We start from the raw sequence: 13,144 nt of genomic DNA, 5'->3' as shown, positions 1-13,144 counted from the left end.
CCCTCCTTCGAGGGGAGGAGCCCTTTCCGCCTAGCTCCCCCTCGCCCGCCCTGGCCTCCGTCTCTCCACCTGAGCTTCTCCAGAGCCTCCTCCCTGGGATCAGCCCTCTCCCAACTCTGACCACAGAAAGCTCCGTTTTCAATCCGGGTCTTTGGAGTCTAGGCACTGGTCCCTATGAGAAGCTCTGGAAAGCCTGCCCCTAGTTTTAAGTTTCATCCAATGAAGAACCTAAAGGAGGAGCCAGGAGGCGGGTCAGTGACGTAATACAGATTGATTGGCATTCAGACCATCGACGACCTGGATTAGCCACGAATTTCGCCAATCCAAAACCAGGGGTGGGACGGTGCAGGCGCAGAGTATTGGGTTTGGCTGGCTTCGATTTAAAGAGACAGAAGCTGTCGGGGTTCTAGAAGACGGTCCCAAATACCCTCCCCCCAAGTCTTTGGGACCACTTGGGTCCCCAGAGCTGGGGAGATGGTTTGCGGCGGATTTGCCTGCTCCAAGAATGCGCTTTGCGCTCTCAACGTGGTCTATATGGTGAGGTTCTGGAGGTGGGGGAAGCTTCAGGGCGGAAAGACGAGTGGGGAGAATCTCTAGGGGACTTCCTGTGGGGAGAGGGGTGTACTGAGGGTTCCGGGAAGATTCCCAGGAACTTCCGGCGAAGAGGGAATTCCTGGGGACTTCCGTGGAAGAGGGGAGACTTCCGGTGATGAGGGGGTTTGTCTGGGGGTGGGGGGAATGAACTGAAGGCTGTGGGCATAAAGTCCCATCCCTCCCTCCTGTGAACCTGTTTCTCCCAAAATATAGAGAAATGATGGAGTGATGCTAAGGATTCTTTTTACATTCAGACACTCTATCATTCCTGCCATCCCCTACCCGCCACCTCAGCCATTCTGACCTTTGGGAGGAGCGCTCAGGGATGCTCTTGGCTCCCATAGCACCACCCCCATTCCCCAGTCACACACGACTCAATTCTTTTTTTTGCTCAAGCCCCCTTGTAATGCCCTTCGGCTGTACTGCACATTACAATTGAGATGTGGTATCCTGCTGTTTCCTGTAGCTGGTGGGCTTGTTGCTCATTGGAGTGGCTGCCTGGGGTAAGGGCCTGGGTCTGGTGTCCAGCATCCACATCATTGGAGGAGTCATTGCTGTGGGCGTCTTCCTTCTCCTTATCGCGGTGGCTGGACTGGTGGGTGCTGTCAACCACCACCAAGTCCTGCTATTCTTTGTATCCTGAACTGAAGTGTTGGGGGCATCCAGGCTTCTGGGAGGGTTGAGTCAGAAGGGTATGGGATTTCAGGGACCCTGAGGACATCTCTCTGCCCTACCTTGTACCATAATCTGTGAAGCAAGAGCTGGTGATTTTATTTGCAACTCGGGGTGGTGGCATAAATTCTATGAAGAGACCAGATGGTAGTTATTAATGATGGCACATAAAGGAATCTAGGACTTTTTTTTTCCATAACTTTTGCTCTCAGTACATGATCATCCTTGGTTTGGTCTTCATCTTCCAGTTTGGAATCTCTTGCTCATGTCTGGCTATTAACCGAAGCAAACAGGTAAGGGGATGCCCTTTTACCCTTTTTTTTCCATTAGCCTCTAACTCCTTCCTCTCAGTCTGGCTCCAACTACCCAAACATCATCCTCAGGTCCACTACTTCCAGACTTGAGTCATTTGCTTCCTCTAGGGTGTTTGGTTAATTTTTCATGAAGATGATCGAGAGGGAAAACCTGAGAAGGTGGATATTTATCATTGTGTCTATAATTGTAGCACCATGTGCTTCTGAGAGATGTCAACTCCCTTTGCTAGAATAGGGAAATTGAGGCACTTGAACTGAGATCAGGATATAGGGAGACTAATTTCTTTCTGCCTTTATCCTTCAGACAGATGTCATCAATGCTTCTTGGTGGGTCATGAGTAACAAGACTCGGGATGAACTGGAAAGAAGTTTTGATTGTTGTGGCTTATTCAACTTCACAACCCTCTATCAACAAGATTATGATTTCTGCACTGCAGTGAGTTGGGGGTGTGTGTGTGTGAAGGAAGGGGTGCAGCAGCAGGGTGAGGAGGGAAAATGGGCAAAGACAATGTCCAAGCTGGCAAGTTTGGTTTTAATGTCATTGCGGCTTTAGCGGCTCTCTTGTAATGGGCCTGTGTGCTGGGGGCTGAATACAGAGGCTGGGGAATTAGCCAAGTGGGATTTTGGTGTCTAGGGGTGGTCAGATAATAGTAAATAATTCCTGTGGACATTCACCATAGGTTATTAGTGAATAGCAACTTTGCATTCTCCACGTGCACATTTTATCCTCAGATCTGCAAGAGCCAGAGCCCCACATGCCAGATGTGTGGAGAAAAGTTTCTTAAGCATTCAGATGAAGCGCTGAAAATCCTGGGGGGTGTTGGACTCTTCTTTAGCTTTACAGAGGTAACATTCTCCAGTTCCTTCACAAATACCCTTTCTCTACAAGTCTTAACTCCAGAGATTGAGAATTGATTGGTGCTTCTCTCTCTCCCTTTGTTCCTACAGATCCTTGGTGTTTGGCTAGCAATGAGATTTCGGAATCAGAAGGATCCTAGAGCCAACCCCAGTGCCTTCCTATGAGATTCTGGATCCTTTTGACTTCTCTCGTGTTCTGCCTAAGCTTTTTCTTCCTCCCTTAGGGAAAACCTAGGGTCTATAGCCCTTTTTTGTCTGAGAAAAAGGAAGGGCCCTTTGCCACATCCCCTAAAACTGACTGAATAGTGAGACTTTATGCCTTGACATATTTTGGTGGGAGGAAGATTACAAGGAATAGAAGAAAAACTTCCTCCCTCTCTCTTCAAGGGAATATGGGAAGTTTCTGGGAGTACATGGGATGGGGCTGGAGTCATTCCTGTTTCTCCTCTTCCCCCTTCCACATGCTGGAACACCTCAACATGCCCTGGTCTGGCTCCAAGGGCAAATTGGAGATAGAGCCAAGGAGAAAAATCACCAAGAACTCTTTCTTGTAATAAGCAAGACCCAGTTTGAGAAAGTTCAGTGAATATAAAAATAAAAACCATTTTAACCCCATATTCAAAGAAGCAACTTAAGTTCCTTTCTAATCTTTGCCAGTCAAGGGGCTCCACTGACTGCCTAGACCCTGTAACTTAAGGAGTCTTTAAGGTTTTGCAGGGAAGTTCCTTCTTCCAAGTGGTTTTTCCAAATCTCCCAATGGCAAAGCCAAACAAACATAAAAAAAAAAAAGACCATATTTCTTTGTTTTGTTTTGTTTTTCCTGTATAAAAAAGGACCCCAATATCAAGGTAGGGTGGGGGACAAGAAGGGATATACCCTTTAGTGTAAAGAAATAGGGGGTAGGAGGAAAAACCTCAAAAGGAGAGGCAGGAGGGGAATGTCATTAAGGCAGCAAAATACTCTCTGTAAAAAGTTGGAAGAGGAGTCTCCACAGCCTCGGAGATGAAGGCAGAGATGGCCTTCTCAGTGGGGTTCTCTCCACTCAAGTGTCCAGAAGGGAAATGGCAGCTTCACTTCCTTTTGAGGCAGTCACTCCATTGCTCACTCCGGATTACCTTCATCCTTACGTAGATACGAGTGCTGCAGAGCTCGGAAGGCAGAAATTCGCTTGTGTGGGTTAAAAGTCAGCATTTCCTGAGGGGGGGAAGCAAAGGTCAGAAAACCATGAAGGAAAAACAAAAAGACTTCTGCCCACCCGCATACCTGGGATGGGCTCTCTTCTACATCCCTCTGTGGATGGCCATTCACAGCTGCAATAAAAACTGCAGCCTACCTACCAACTAAAACTAAGTCTACATAACCACAATGGTCTGGGCCCTTATGTACTGCTCCATTCTTACCCCAGTCTCACCCTGTGCCCATGCCCATGCCCATGCCCAGTACCAGCAGCAGCTGTGCTCCAGACTCCTCCATCTCGGGCACCACCGACTGCACTGGGCGGGGACCTCTTGGGGGAAAGGCACCTCGGGGTAGAGAGACATCTCTGGGCCAGTCGTCCTCCGGAGGCAGCCCAATCAGGCTACAGTGGACAGGAGAACTCTGGTCAAAAGGGTCCTTCTCCAGGCCCCATCCCCACAGGCAAAGCCAGCTGCCACCAGGGCTCAGCAGAAAGAGGATTCAGAGGGGAAAATTATTATCCCCCTTGCTGGGCACTTACTCAAAGATTTTGCCCAACTGGTCAGCTTCAGAGTTTCCACAGAAGAGAGGCCTAAGGTAAGAAAGGACACAAGGTGGCAGTCATTTTCCAAAATACCTCACATGAATGGTTACTGCTTAGTGGCTCAAAATAGAGAATATGGACAATAAAAGGATATGAAGTTCCTAATTCCAGAACATTTCAGAGCTTCTGGTTATGGGCAAGTTGTGGTCAGTGGTACTCAAGTAAAAGAACTGGCAGGGTGGGGATGTGGTTTTATGAATAAGAGATCTGGGGAATTCAAGGTGGTCCAGGGGACTTGGGGCCCATACTTTCGACGAAACATCTCTGCAAAGATACAGCCAACGCTCCACATGTCCACAGGTGTTGCATATGTAGACTGCAGAAGAACTTCTGGCGCGCGGTACCAGAGTGTAACAACCTAAAGGGAGTAGGAAGAGTGGATGAGGCCCCATGGGTTACCATAAGGTAACTGCTTGACTGAAAAGACATGAAGCATGTGACTTCTCAATTGCTATGGGCAATCACTCTCCTACCCCCAATCGAACCCATTTTGGCTACCATCTTTCTACTGACCACAGGTGTAAGTGCCATCTGGTAGCTGTAGATTCTGGCCAGGCCAAAGTCAGCCAGCTTGACTGTCCCACCACTTGTCACTAGAATGTTTTCTGGCTTCAGATCTCGGTGAACGATGCAATTGGCATGCAGGAAATCTAGGCCTCCTAGAAACTGGCGCATCAGATCCTAGTTTGGAAAGGGGAGGTACAGATGCACTATACCCAAAACCCCAACAGGTTCTACTACAGAGGTCCCAATCCACCTCTCAGTTATCTACCCACCCCAGTTACCTTGATGGTCTCCGCTGGCAAGCCTGGTGGAGGTGCCTTGTCCAGATAAGTTCTTAGGTCTTGGTCTATGTGCTCAAACACCAGGGTTACCTTGATCTCCCGGTCAGTTCGGGATGTGGCACAGACGTCCATCAGCCTGGCCAGAATAAATGGTCACTCACTGGTCAATCCTCTTTGACCCAACATGGCCTCCCACATTTCCTCAGGGTCCCCACTTCTCTCCTTTTCCCCTTTACTCCCCACTCCTCACCCTCCACCACCTTCTCACCGAACAACATTGGGGTGCTCAAAAGCCTCCAGCCGTCTTAGTAAGGCCACCTCTCGAACTGTGCTGATGGGAAGGCCCCCTCCAGCTCCTCCTCCATTGGGCACTCTTACACTCTTGAGGGCCACAAAGTGGCCACTGTGGGGATCACGGGCCTTGTACACCGTCCCATAGGCACCGACGCCAATTTCAGCCACGGGCTCATATCGAGAGGTAGCCATTCTCAGATCAGGGGAGGTCCTACAATCACAGAGATTCCTACCACCAAAATTCCCTTCCAGAGTTAGGATAGTACGAGCCTGCTGCAACAAGGTGACTCCCACAAAAGACAGCACAAAGACACCACCACCACCATCCCATCCTGTCCCAAACTTCCACGGGGCTGGCCCCAAAGATAACACAATGACTCTAATACCAACCTCTCTAGCCACGTGAGGCCCTAGAAAAATGCCTTTTCCTTGGGACCATCGCTCGCCATACAAAGGAGATCACACATGACACACGCCTTGCATCGAAGATCCTACAGCCCAGTCTCTAAAACTACACCTCCCCACCACCACAAAGGCCCCACTTCCCGCCGTTAAGCGACTCTTCCACAACCAGCCCGAGAAGCGCACGCGTGGGAAACCGTGGGGGGCGGGGACTGTCCTCATTCCTGGGAAGGGGCTGCACTTACCTCACGCCAGGCCGGGAGCTGCGGAGGCGGCCCGTTATCGGGGCCCCAGAGCCAGTTCCTTCGGCGCCATACACCCGAGCTCGGTCCCGGGCAGCTGGACGCTACGGGCCCGATCATAGACACAGGCCGCAGGCTAGAGAGGGCCCCTCACCCCCACCCTCACCATGTGACCAGCTGCCAAAGAGGCGCGCGGAAACTGGCAGGGCGGGGCGAACGCCGGACGTTTGGGGCACGTGACTGCCACCCTTGCGCCGGAGTCGCTTTGACGGGGAGGGGGGAGTGAGGATAAGGGGGTGGAGGGGCGATGGCAGTCACGTGATGTGTTGCTATCACACGTGACCACTTGACATTGCTCTGAGGAGCAGAGGTGTGGCTACGCTGCGGGGCACGTGACTTGCTGCCATAACCCTGGCTTGGAGCGGGGCGGGGTTGGGGAGGCGAGAGAGGGTGGAGCACTAGGCGGTGCCATGGTAACCTGGGCCACCCAGATCCCTACTCTTGGCTGAGAGTCGAGCCTGAGCGCATCTCCATTCTCACTACTTGTCATTCAGTCTCTCTATATTGGTGAAGGGCGGTCGGGGTATCAGAGGCGGTGCTGTCACTTTTTCGCTCCACCACCATGGAAGAGCATATTCTCGTTTGTGCCTTTATTTCACTCATTCATTTTGCAAAACTGTACTGAGTGCTTGCTTCCAGTGTGTATGTGGGGTTTTAATTTTGTTTAGTTTTGTTTTTTGGTGTCTCAGTCACTAGTCCTTTAACGTAGTGGTGCAGCTGTCTATAAAGATGTAGTCAACAATGCGGTCTTATAAAATAGGGGGTAGACAATGCCCATTTGAGGGCAAAACTAGGAATGAAGAATGGATGGAAGGCAAATTAATACAGTAATCCAAAGAATGGCAAGATAATGCCCTCCCTCTTCCCAACTTCCAAATCTCACTGGAATGTTAAAGCAAAAACCTGATGCCATAGAAAAAATAGTTATGGGGAGGGGGGAACCCCACAGAGACCTGATGCCATCTGGCAGAGAAGTTATTGAGGAAGAGATGGAATACTTGACCTTTGAAGGTTTTTTTCAGTACTAAGATTCTATGATATCGGTACATGTGTATGTATACACGTATACGTATTCATATGATATTATACATGTCATATATAGATAGATGGAGTGAGCATGTACAAAGAAGTTAAACATCCCTCACCCCCACCACCACATTGAATGAGAATGACTTGTGCCCTTCTGCAAACTTTGTGATTCATTTGGGGTCCTTGTGCTTCCCTCTTTTCCCTCAGTGTAGCTTTTTGAGCCCTTATCCCTATCCAGAACACAACTTTTACCAAATGGCCTCTGCCCACAGACACCTAGGTAGACACACAGGTAGGTTTCTGCGACTTCCTTTGTCTGATTGGCTCCAACTTCTTTATTTCCCAGCCATTTGGGGGTAGGGGAGTAAGGGAGGGAAGGGATGAGTGTCTCATTTATGAGAAATTATTTAAAACCTGAAATCATTTTTTTGAGACAGGGTCATGCTGTGTTGCCTAGCCTGGTCTTGAACTCCTGGGCTCAACCGATCCTCCCTATTTGTCACTCCTTCCACCCTAACTTCTATTCTTCTTAACCATCTGGTTGAGAATATAGGAGTTCAGACTAGAAGATAAATTTCTGGGCAAAATGAAAGACATGTTGGTACAGATTCTTCTCTTTCCATTCTGATACAGCTCTGGGCCTTTGCTGGCAAAGGCAGCTGGGATTCTAGTAAGAAAAACCTCAACCGCTGAACTAGCTAGGGGCTCAAGAGGTGAATGTTTTATTGGCTACTTTGCAAAGGCTTGTTGGTTTGTAAACCTTCTGGAAGGCTAAGATAAGTGCCTGTGAGTTTGTCAAACTCCCTTCCTACACCAGTAGTCCCCACTTCAGCCTCACCTTTCACATATGCCTACTACAGTTTACTGTCTCTATAACAGAAGCCATCCTCTATGTCTGTTTGGTTCCCAGCCCCTTTTTCTGATTCATTCATCCGTCCAAAATATTTGAATGTTTCATAAGAACATTAGTGTCTCTCCTGCATCACTTTCTATTGAGGAGCCTGAATTTGGCAGTCTGTCCCAGGCTCCATCCCCTCCCTTCTCCTGTTAATTACTCTTTTCTAATTAATTTTTTCCCAGTGTATTTGACCCAATGGGCTCCCCTGGAATCCCTTTTCCCTCAGCTTTGCAAAGGGGAGGAGAGGGAGGATGTAAGTGTAAGGCAGAAAAAAAAATGTGATAGAGGTAGAACTTGTTCTCAGGGTCAAGGCCCTATAAAAGCAAAGAGCTAAGCATGTGTGTGTGTGTGGTGTTCACTTCAATGTAGTGGATGGGGGTGAGAGCAGGAAAGTAGCAGGAAAGACACTCTCATCCGTTTAGCACACCTATCTCCCTTGCTCACTCATCTTCCTCACACGTTACAATCATACGCTTCTGTTTCTCATACAGTCCGATTCCGTTCCTTACACAGTCACTTCTTTTCCACAGTCCCACACCACGCACACTGTTCAGTCTTTTGTGTTAATGTGTACATTGCTTGAGTGCATCCTTTGCCCACTCATCTCCCTCACACCTCGGACCCTTGCACAGCTCTGTCTTTGTGCACTTCCATTTTGCACAAGCCTCTACCTCCCTGATACACCTGCGTCCTTTGACCATTCACCTTCCATCAGCACCCGTTCACCCTCCCACCCCCATACACACACCTATTCTCCTACCCGTGTGTGTGCACACTCCCCTTCCTTGGCCACTCCCCTTCCTCCACCCTCCGCGGGCTCGCACACTTGCCCCCGCCCCTGGGGACACCTGCTCGTGCGGGGCAGGGCGGGGATGCGCAGCCGCGGCCCCTTCTCCTCTCCCCCTCCCCGCCCCGCCCCTCCCTCCATCCCTCACCGGCTCCCCGGCTCCCGCCCCGCCCGCCCGCCGCTCCGGGGGGGTCTCCGCCGCCGCCGCCGCCGGAAGGAGCCGCCATTTGCCACCGCCGAGCGCACGGGCCGAGCCAAGCCGGATCCCGGAGCCCGAGCGGGACTGGGACCGGGAGGACGGCGATGGGGGGCGGCCCCGCCGCAGGAAGACCTGGGCGCGTAACCCCCCGGGCCCGGCCCGCTCCGGACCCGGACCCGCGGGGCGCGGCACCCTGAGTCCCTCTCCCCGCCCCCTGCCCTGGCCATGGCTGCCCACCCCTCTGTCCCCGGGCCGCCAGCCCTCTCGGCCCCGCGAGCCCCAGAGCCCCGGCGGTGGCAGCAGTGAACGGCGGTCTCAGGCCCCGAAGACCCCGGCCTGGCTTGGCTCTCCGGCGCGCGCCCCCTTCCCGGCCTGGTCCTCTCCCCTCCCCCCGCCGCCCGAGAGCGCCCCTTGCACGCCGCCCCCCGCCCCCCGGCGCCCGGACGATGCTCAAGTCTCGGCTCCGCATGTTCCTGAACGAGCTGAAGCTGCTGGTGCTGACGGGCGGGGGGCGGCCCCGGGCCGAGCCGCAGCCCCGGGGGGGCGGGGGAGGCGGCTGCGGCTGGGCGCCCTTCGCCGGCTGCTCCACCCGGGACGGCGACGGCGACGAGGAGGAGTACTACGGGTCGGAGCCGCGGGCCCGGGGCCTGGCCGGCGACAAGGAGCCGCGGGCGGGACCCCCGCCGCCTCCCGCGCCGCCGCTGCCGCCCCCGGGCGCGCTGGACGCCCTGTCGCTCAGCAGCAGCCTGGACAGCGGGCTCCGAACCCCCCAGTGCCGGATCTGCTTCCAGGGCCCGGAGCAGGTCAGGCCTGGGCACCTGGCCGGGCGGGGAGGGGTGGGGGCGCACACCTGGGGTGTTCGGGGAGACCGCGAACAGGGGGCGGGGCCTAAGGAGGCTGGGCGGGACGCAGGACCCGGAGTGGGAATGGGGTGAGGTTGGGGGGCTGGATGGAGACTCCTGAAGCGTGTATTTGTGTTGGGGAGTCAGGGGTCCCCAGGAAGGTGTGGGGCTTTCTCCTGGGAGGGCTCAAAATTCCTCTCACCCATTAACAGGGACAGCCGTTTTCTCCTGTTTCTCTTACCCGAGGGTCGCCATAGGCTGAGGGGCCCTGTTCTCTTGTAGGTGGGCAGAAAGGAGAATGCTTATGTTCCCACCTTGAAGGGAGGGGTCCAGCCGGCACCCTTGCCTCACTCAGTATTTCTCCCTGTGGGGCACTTTTCTTCACTTCCCATTCTGCAACTTTCTATGTCGTTTCAAAGAGCACTGTTTGTTAAAATTTTATGGACAAAGTTGTCCCGGAATAGTGCCAAGGGTGTCTCTGTAGTGAGAAATGATTCCTTGATTCAAGGGAAACATCTTCCACTCCCACCCCCAGGATTTCTCCCCTTTTTAATCTCTGGAACCCGCGGATGGTAACCCATCCCAGTCTGCACCAGATCTATGTAAAACTTTACAATGATGGGGTGGGGAAGGAAGGCATGACTCAGAAGCTCTGATCCTCCCCTCCCTCAGATCCTGAGGGAAAGCTTTTCCTCCGAGAAGCCTTAAAGACCACCCTTCCCGAATTCTTGTAAAAGAGACCAGTCCTCCCCCCTTCCCACCGCCCATCCCTTTCCATCCCTCTCCATCCCTCAGCTCTTTAGTATGGGACATTTCCCTTGATCTCTAATTTCTTTCGTTTCTGCTGCAGCCTTAGCCTCTTGCCCTGTTTGTGGTGAAAGGCCTGAGTTTTTTAAGGTGGGAGAATGACCTGAAGAGGAGGTTTCCCTCCCAGGGAGCGCGGCAGAGTGGGGTCCGGGTGGTGATGGCTGACAGGGCCCCTCCCTACTCTTCCTCCAGGGGGAGCTCTTGAGCCCCTGCCGCTGCGACGGCTCAGTGCGTTGCACACACCAGCCCTGCCTCATCCGCTGGATCAGCGAGAGGGGCTCCTGGAGCTGTGAACTCTGCTACTTCAAGTACCAGGTCCTAGCGATCAGCACCAAGAACCCACTGCAGGTGAGGTGCAAGGACAGGACTTGGAGACTGGGTGAGGGCGTTTCAGCTGTTGGGATCAGGGACCCTCCACAGAGCCTATTTCATCTCATTTACTTTTTCCCAAAGCCACCTCTCCCTACTATTACCACAATCTCCTGTGTGTCTATAAATTCTTCCTTCCTTCATTTATTCACAGAGACATTTATTGGGTCCCACTTGTGTTCAGGTACTGTTCTAGGCACTGGGACAACAAAAAAGGAAAAGATTATAATGTTGACTATTATGATGATAATAGCAAAGTTGTGTTTTCTGTGTGTCATGTTTTGGTGTGTATTATCTATTTTAATCTAAATAATAATCCTATTAGTTAGATACCATCATTATATACATGATGGTATACATGAGGACACTGATGCACAAAGAGATTAAAAAACTTGCCCAAGGTTGTTCAGCCAGTAAGTGATGAAGTTAAGATTTGGAATTCAAACCTAGATGGTCTGGCTTCAGAGCACTTGCCTGATCCTGCCTTTCTAAAATAAAACAGACAAATGGTATCAGGCAAGTGCCACATTTAATTAGGGCACAGAGAAGATAGATGTTAATCCTACCTGAAGGGTTTAGGGAAGGATCTGGAGCATCTTCAGGGTCACCTATTACCTGCCTCCCCCCATCCCTTTCTGTGACTTTTTGGAGCCCTTTCTCCCACACAGTGGCAGGCCATCTCCTTGACAGTCATCGAGAAGGTCCAGATTGCTGCCATAGTCCTGGGCTCACTCTTCCTCGTCGCCAGCATCTCCTGGCTCATCTGGTCCTCACTCAGTCCTTCAGCCAAGTGGCAACGGCAGGATCTGCTCTTTCAGATCTGCTACGGCATGTATGGCTTCATGGATGTCGTCTGCATAGGTGAGGGCACCTCTCGCTCCCTTACCTGCTCAGCACCTTCCCCTTACGTAACTTCCCTGCCCATCCCCTCAGTTTTGTGGCCTTATTTCCTGCCATTGGGGGACTTTAGGGCTATCTTGGTGCCCTTGTCTTCCCTGCTTCTCCAGGGCCCTTTGCAACTGTACCTCCTCATTCTGAAGAAATGCTTGCTTAAGTACCTCCGCCTAGCTCTGGGTAGTGGTTGACCCTGGATTTCTTATCCCTATTGCTCAGGCCTCATCGTCCACGAAGGCTCCTCTGTCTATCGCATCTTCAAGCGCTGGCAGGCAGTGAACCAGCAGTGGAAGGTCCTGAATTATGACAAGACCAAGGACATAGGAGGAGATGCAGGGGGAGGGACGGCAGGGAAGCCAGGCCCTAGGACCTCACGGACGGGCCCCCCCTCTGGGGCCACCAGCCGCCCCCCAGCTGCCCAGCGTATGCGGACGCTCTTGCCTCAGCGCTGTGGTTATACAATCTTGCACCTCCTTGGACAGCTGCGGCCACCAGATGCCCGCTCCAGCTCCCATTCTGGCCGAGAGGTTGTCATGAGGGTCACCACAGTCTGAACGTGGACTCCAGGAGCAGGGATCTTGAGTCAAGCTCTCATGGCTGCTGGAGGTACCACCTGGACAAGGTGTTTGGGGCATACTGCCTCCACCACTGAGGATCTCTGCGGGCAGCTTCAAGCTGGAGACATGTCTGGCCTCTACTGCCCACTGGGTAGAGACACCTGGATGACATTCCAGCCCCCACTGACAGCTCCTCACACTCATCCTGAGACGGCCAGCAGGCAGGCAAGGAGAGCAACTTTTCTTCCCTGGAGAGAACCGCCTTTACCTCAGCTCCTAGGGCCTCCAGCCCACCATCTCCACCACGGTGACTTGGTGAAGGGGGACCAGTGCCAGAAGAAAGGGGCTGTAGACCCCCATTCCCCACCCCATGGCCACAGGGCATCTGGCAATAAGACTAGTATACATTGACCTCCCGTTCCCTGCATGAGGGCGGGGGACTTCCCCCTGCTCCACCCCCCATTGCATGGGGGAAGGGCATAAAGAATCATTTATATGCACGTGGAGACTCCTTTCTCATCTGGGGCTTTTCTGGAGGGTTGGGAGGTGTGGGGAGGTTTCTCTGCACAGGTTGTAAATCCCAAATGCAGCAGTGGATTCTGAGTTGTAGGTGTGACTCCCACTTGCCGGTGAATAATTCACATTGGCTGCTAGGTGGCAGTGCTCAGAGGTATCTAAGGGGTGGGTCTGCCACCTGCAAGTTGTGATTTAGAAAAAAATCTCTCAGCTGTGGTTTTCCTGTCTACCTCATAGGATTGGAA

General features: G+C 52.5%; 3 protein-coding genes across 6 annotated transcripts; 2 read left to right on the top strand and 1 right to left on the bottom strand.

Annotated features, from left to right (window-relative positions):
- Positions 1–201: 201 nt before the first annotated feature.
- On the top strand, positions 202–3,055 carry TSPAN31 (tetraspanin 31). 3 transcript variants are annotated; one of them, XM_045553489.1, is made up of 6 exons: positions 202–537; positions 1,061–1,228; positions 1,479–1,559; positions 1,885–2,016; positions 2,313–2,426; positions 2,529–3,055. In XM_045553489.1, exons 1-6 carry the CDS (start codon positions 475–477, stop codon positions 2,601–2,603), a joined length of 633 nt encoding a protein of 210 aa, XP_045409445.1. In that variant the 5' UTR covers positions 202–474; the 3' UTR covers positions 2,604–3,055. The 3 variants fall into 3 exon arrangements, with proteins under 3 accessions (XP_045409445.1, XP_045409446.1, XP_045409448.1); XM_045553490.1 differs by having other exon boundaries at positions 326–537; positions 1,061–1,189; positions 1,515–1,559; XM_045553492.1 differs by lacking the exons at positions 1,061–1,228; positions 1,479–1,559 and having other exon boundaries at positions 326–537.
- A 179-nt stretch (positions 3,056–3,234) lies between these two features.
- On the bottom strand, positions 3,235–6,272 carry CDK4 (cyclin dependent kinase 4). 2 transcript variants are annotated; one of them, XM_045553487.1, is made up of 8 exons: positions 5,945–6,272; positions 5,272–5,508; positions 5,004–5,139; positions 4,732–4,899; positions 4,467–4,576; positions 4,156–4,206; positions 3,882–4,017; positions 3,235–3,632 (listed from the first exon to the last, which is right to left on the bottom strand). In XM_045553487.1, the coding sequence occupies exons 2-8, from the start codon at positions 5,487–5,489 to the stop codon at positions 3,540–3,542; spliced, it is 912 nt and encodes a 303-aa protein (XP_045409443.1). In that variant the 5' UTR covers positions 5,490–5,508; positions 5,945–6,272; the 3' UTR covers positions 3,235–3,539. The 2 variants fall into 2 exon arrangements, with proteins under 2 accessions (XP_045409443.1, XP_045409444.1); XM_045553488.1 differs by having other exon boundaries at positions 5,272–5,526; positions 5,945–6,175.
- Positions 6,273–8,933: 2,661 nt separating this feature from the next.
- MARCHF9 (membrane associated ring-CH-type finger 9) lies at positions 8,934–12,883 on the top strand. Its single transcript, XM_045553483.1, has 4 exons — positions 8,934–9,717; positions 10,756–10,911; positions 11,601–11,793; positions 12,046–12,883. The coding sequence occupies exons 1-4, from the start codon at positions 9,361–9,363 to the stop codon at positions 12,378–12,380; spliced, it is 1,041 nt and encodes a 346-aa protein (XP_045409439.1). The 5' UTR covers positions 8,934–9,360; the 3' UTR covers positions 12,381–12,883.
- The last annotated feature ends 261 nt before the right edge of the window (positions 12,884–13,144 follow it).

The sequence above is a fragment of the Lemur catta genome, chromosome 6 (assembly GCF_020740605.2).
Source record: "Lemur catta isolate mLemCat1 chromosome 6, mLemCat1.pri, whole genome shotgun sequence".
Lineage (NCBI taxonomy): Eukaryota > Metazoa > Chordata > Mammalia > Primates > Lemuridae > Lemur > Lemur catta.
Note: the sequence above shows the minus strand (reverse complement) of the source record. Positions and strands in the feature narration are given on the sequence as shown.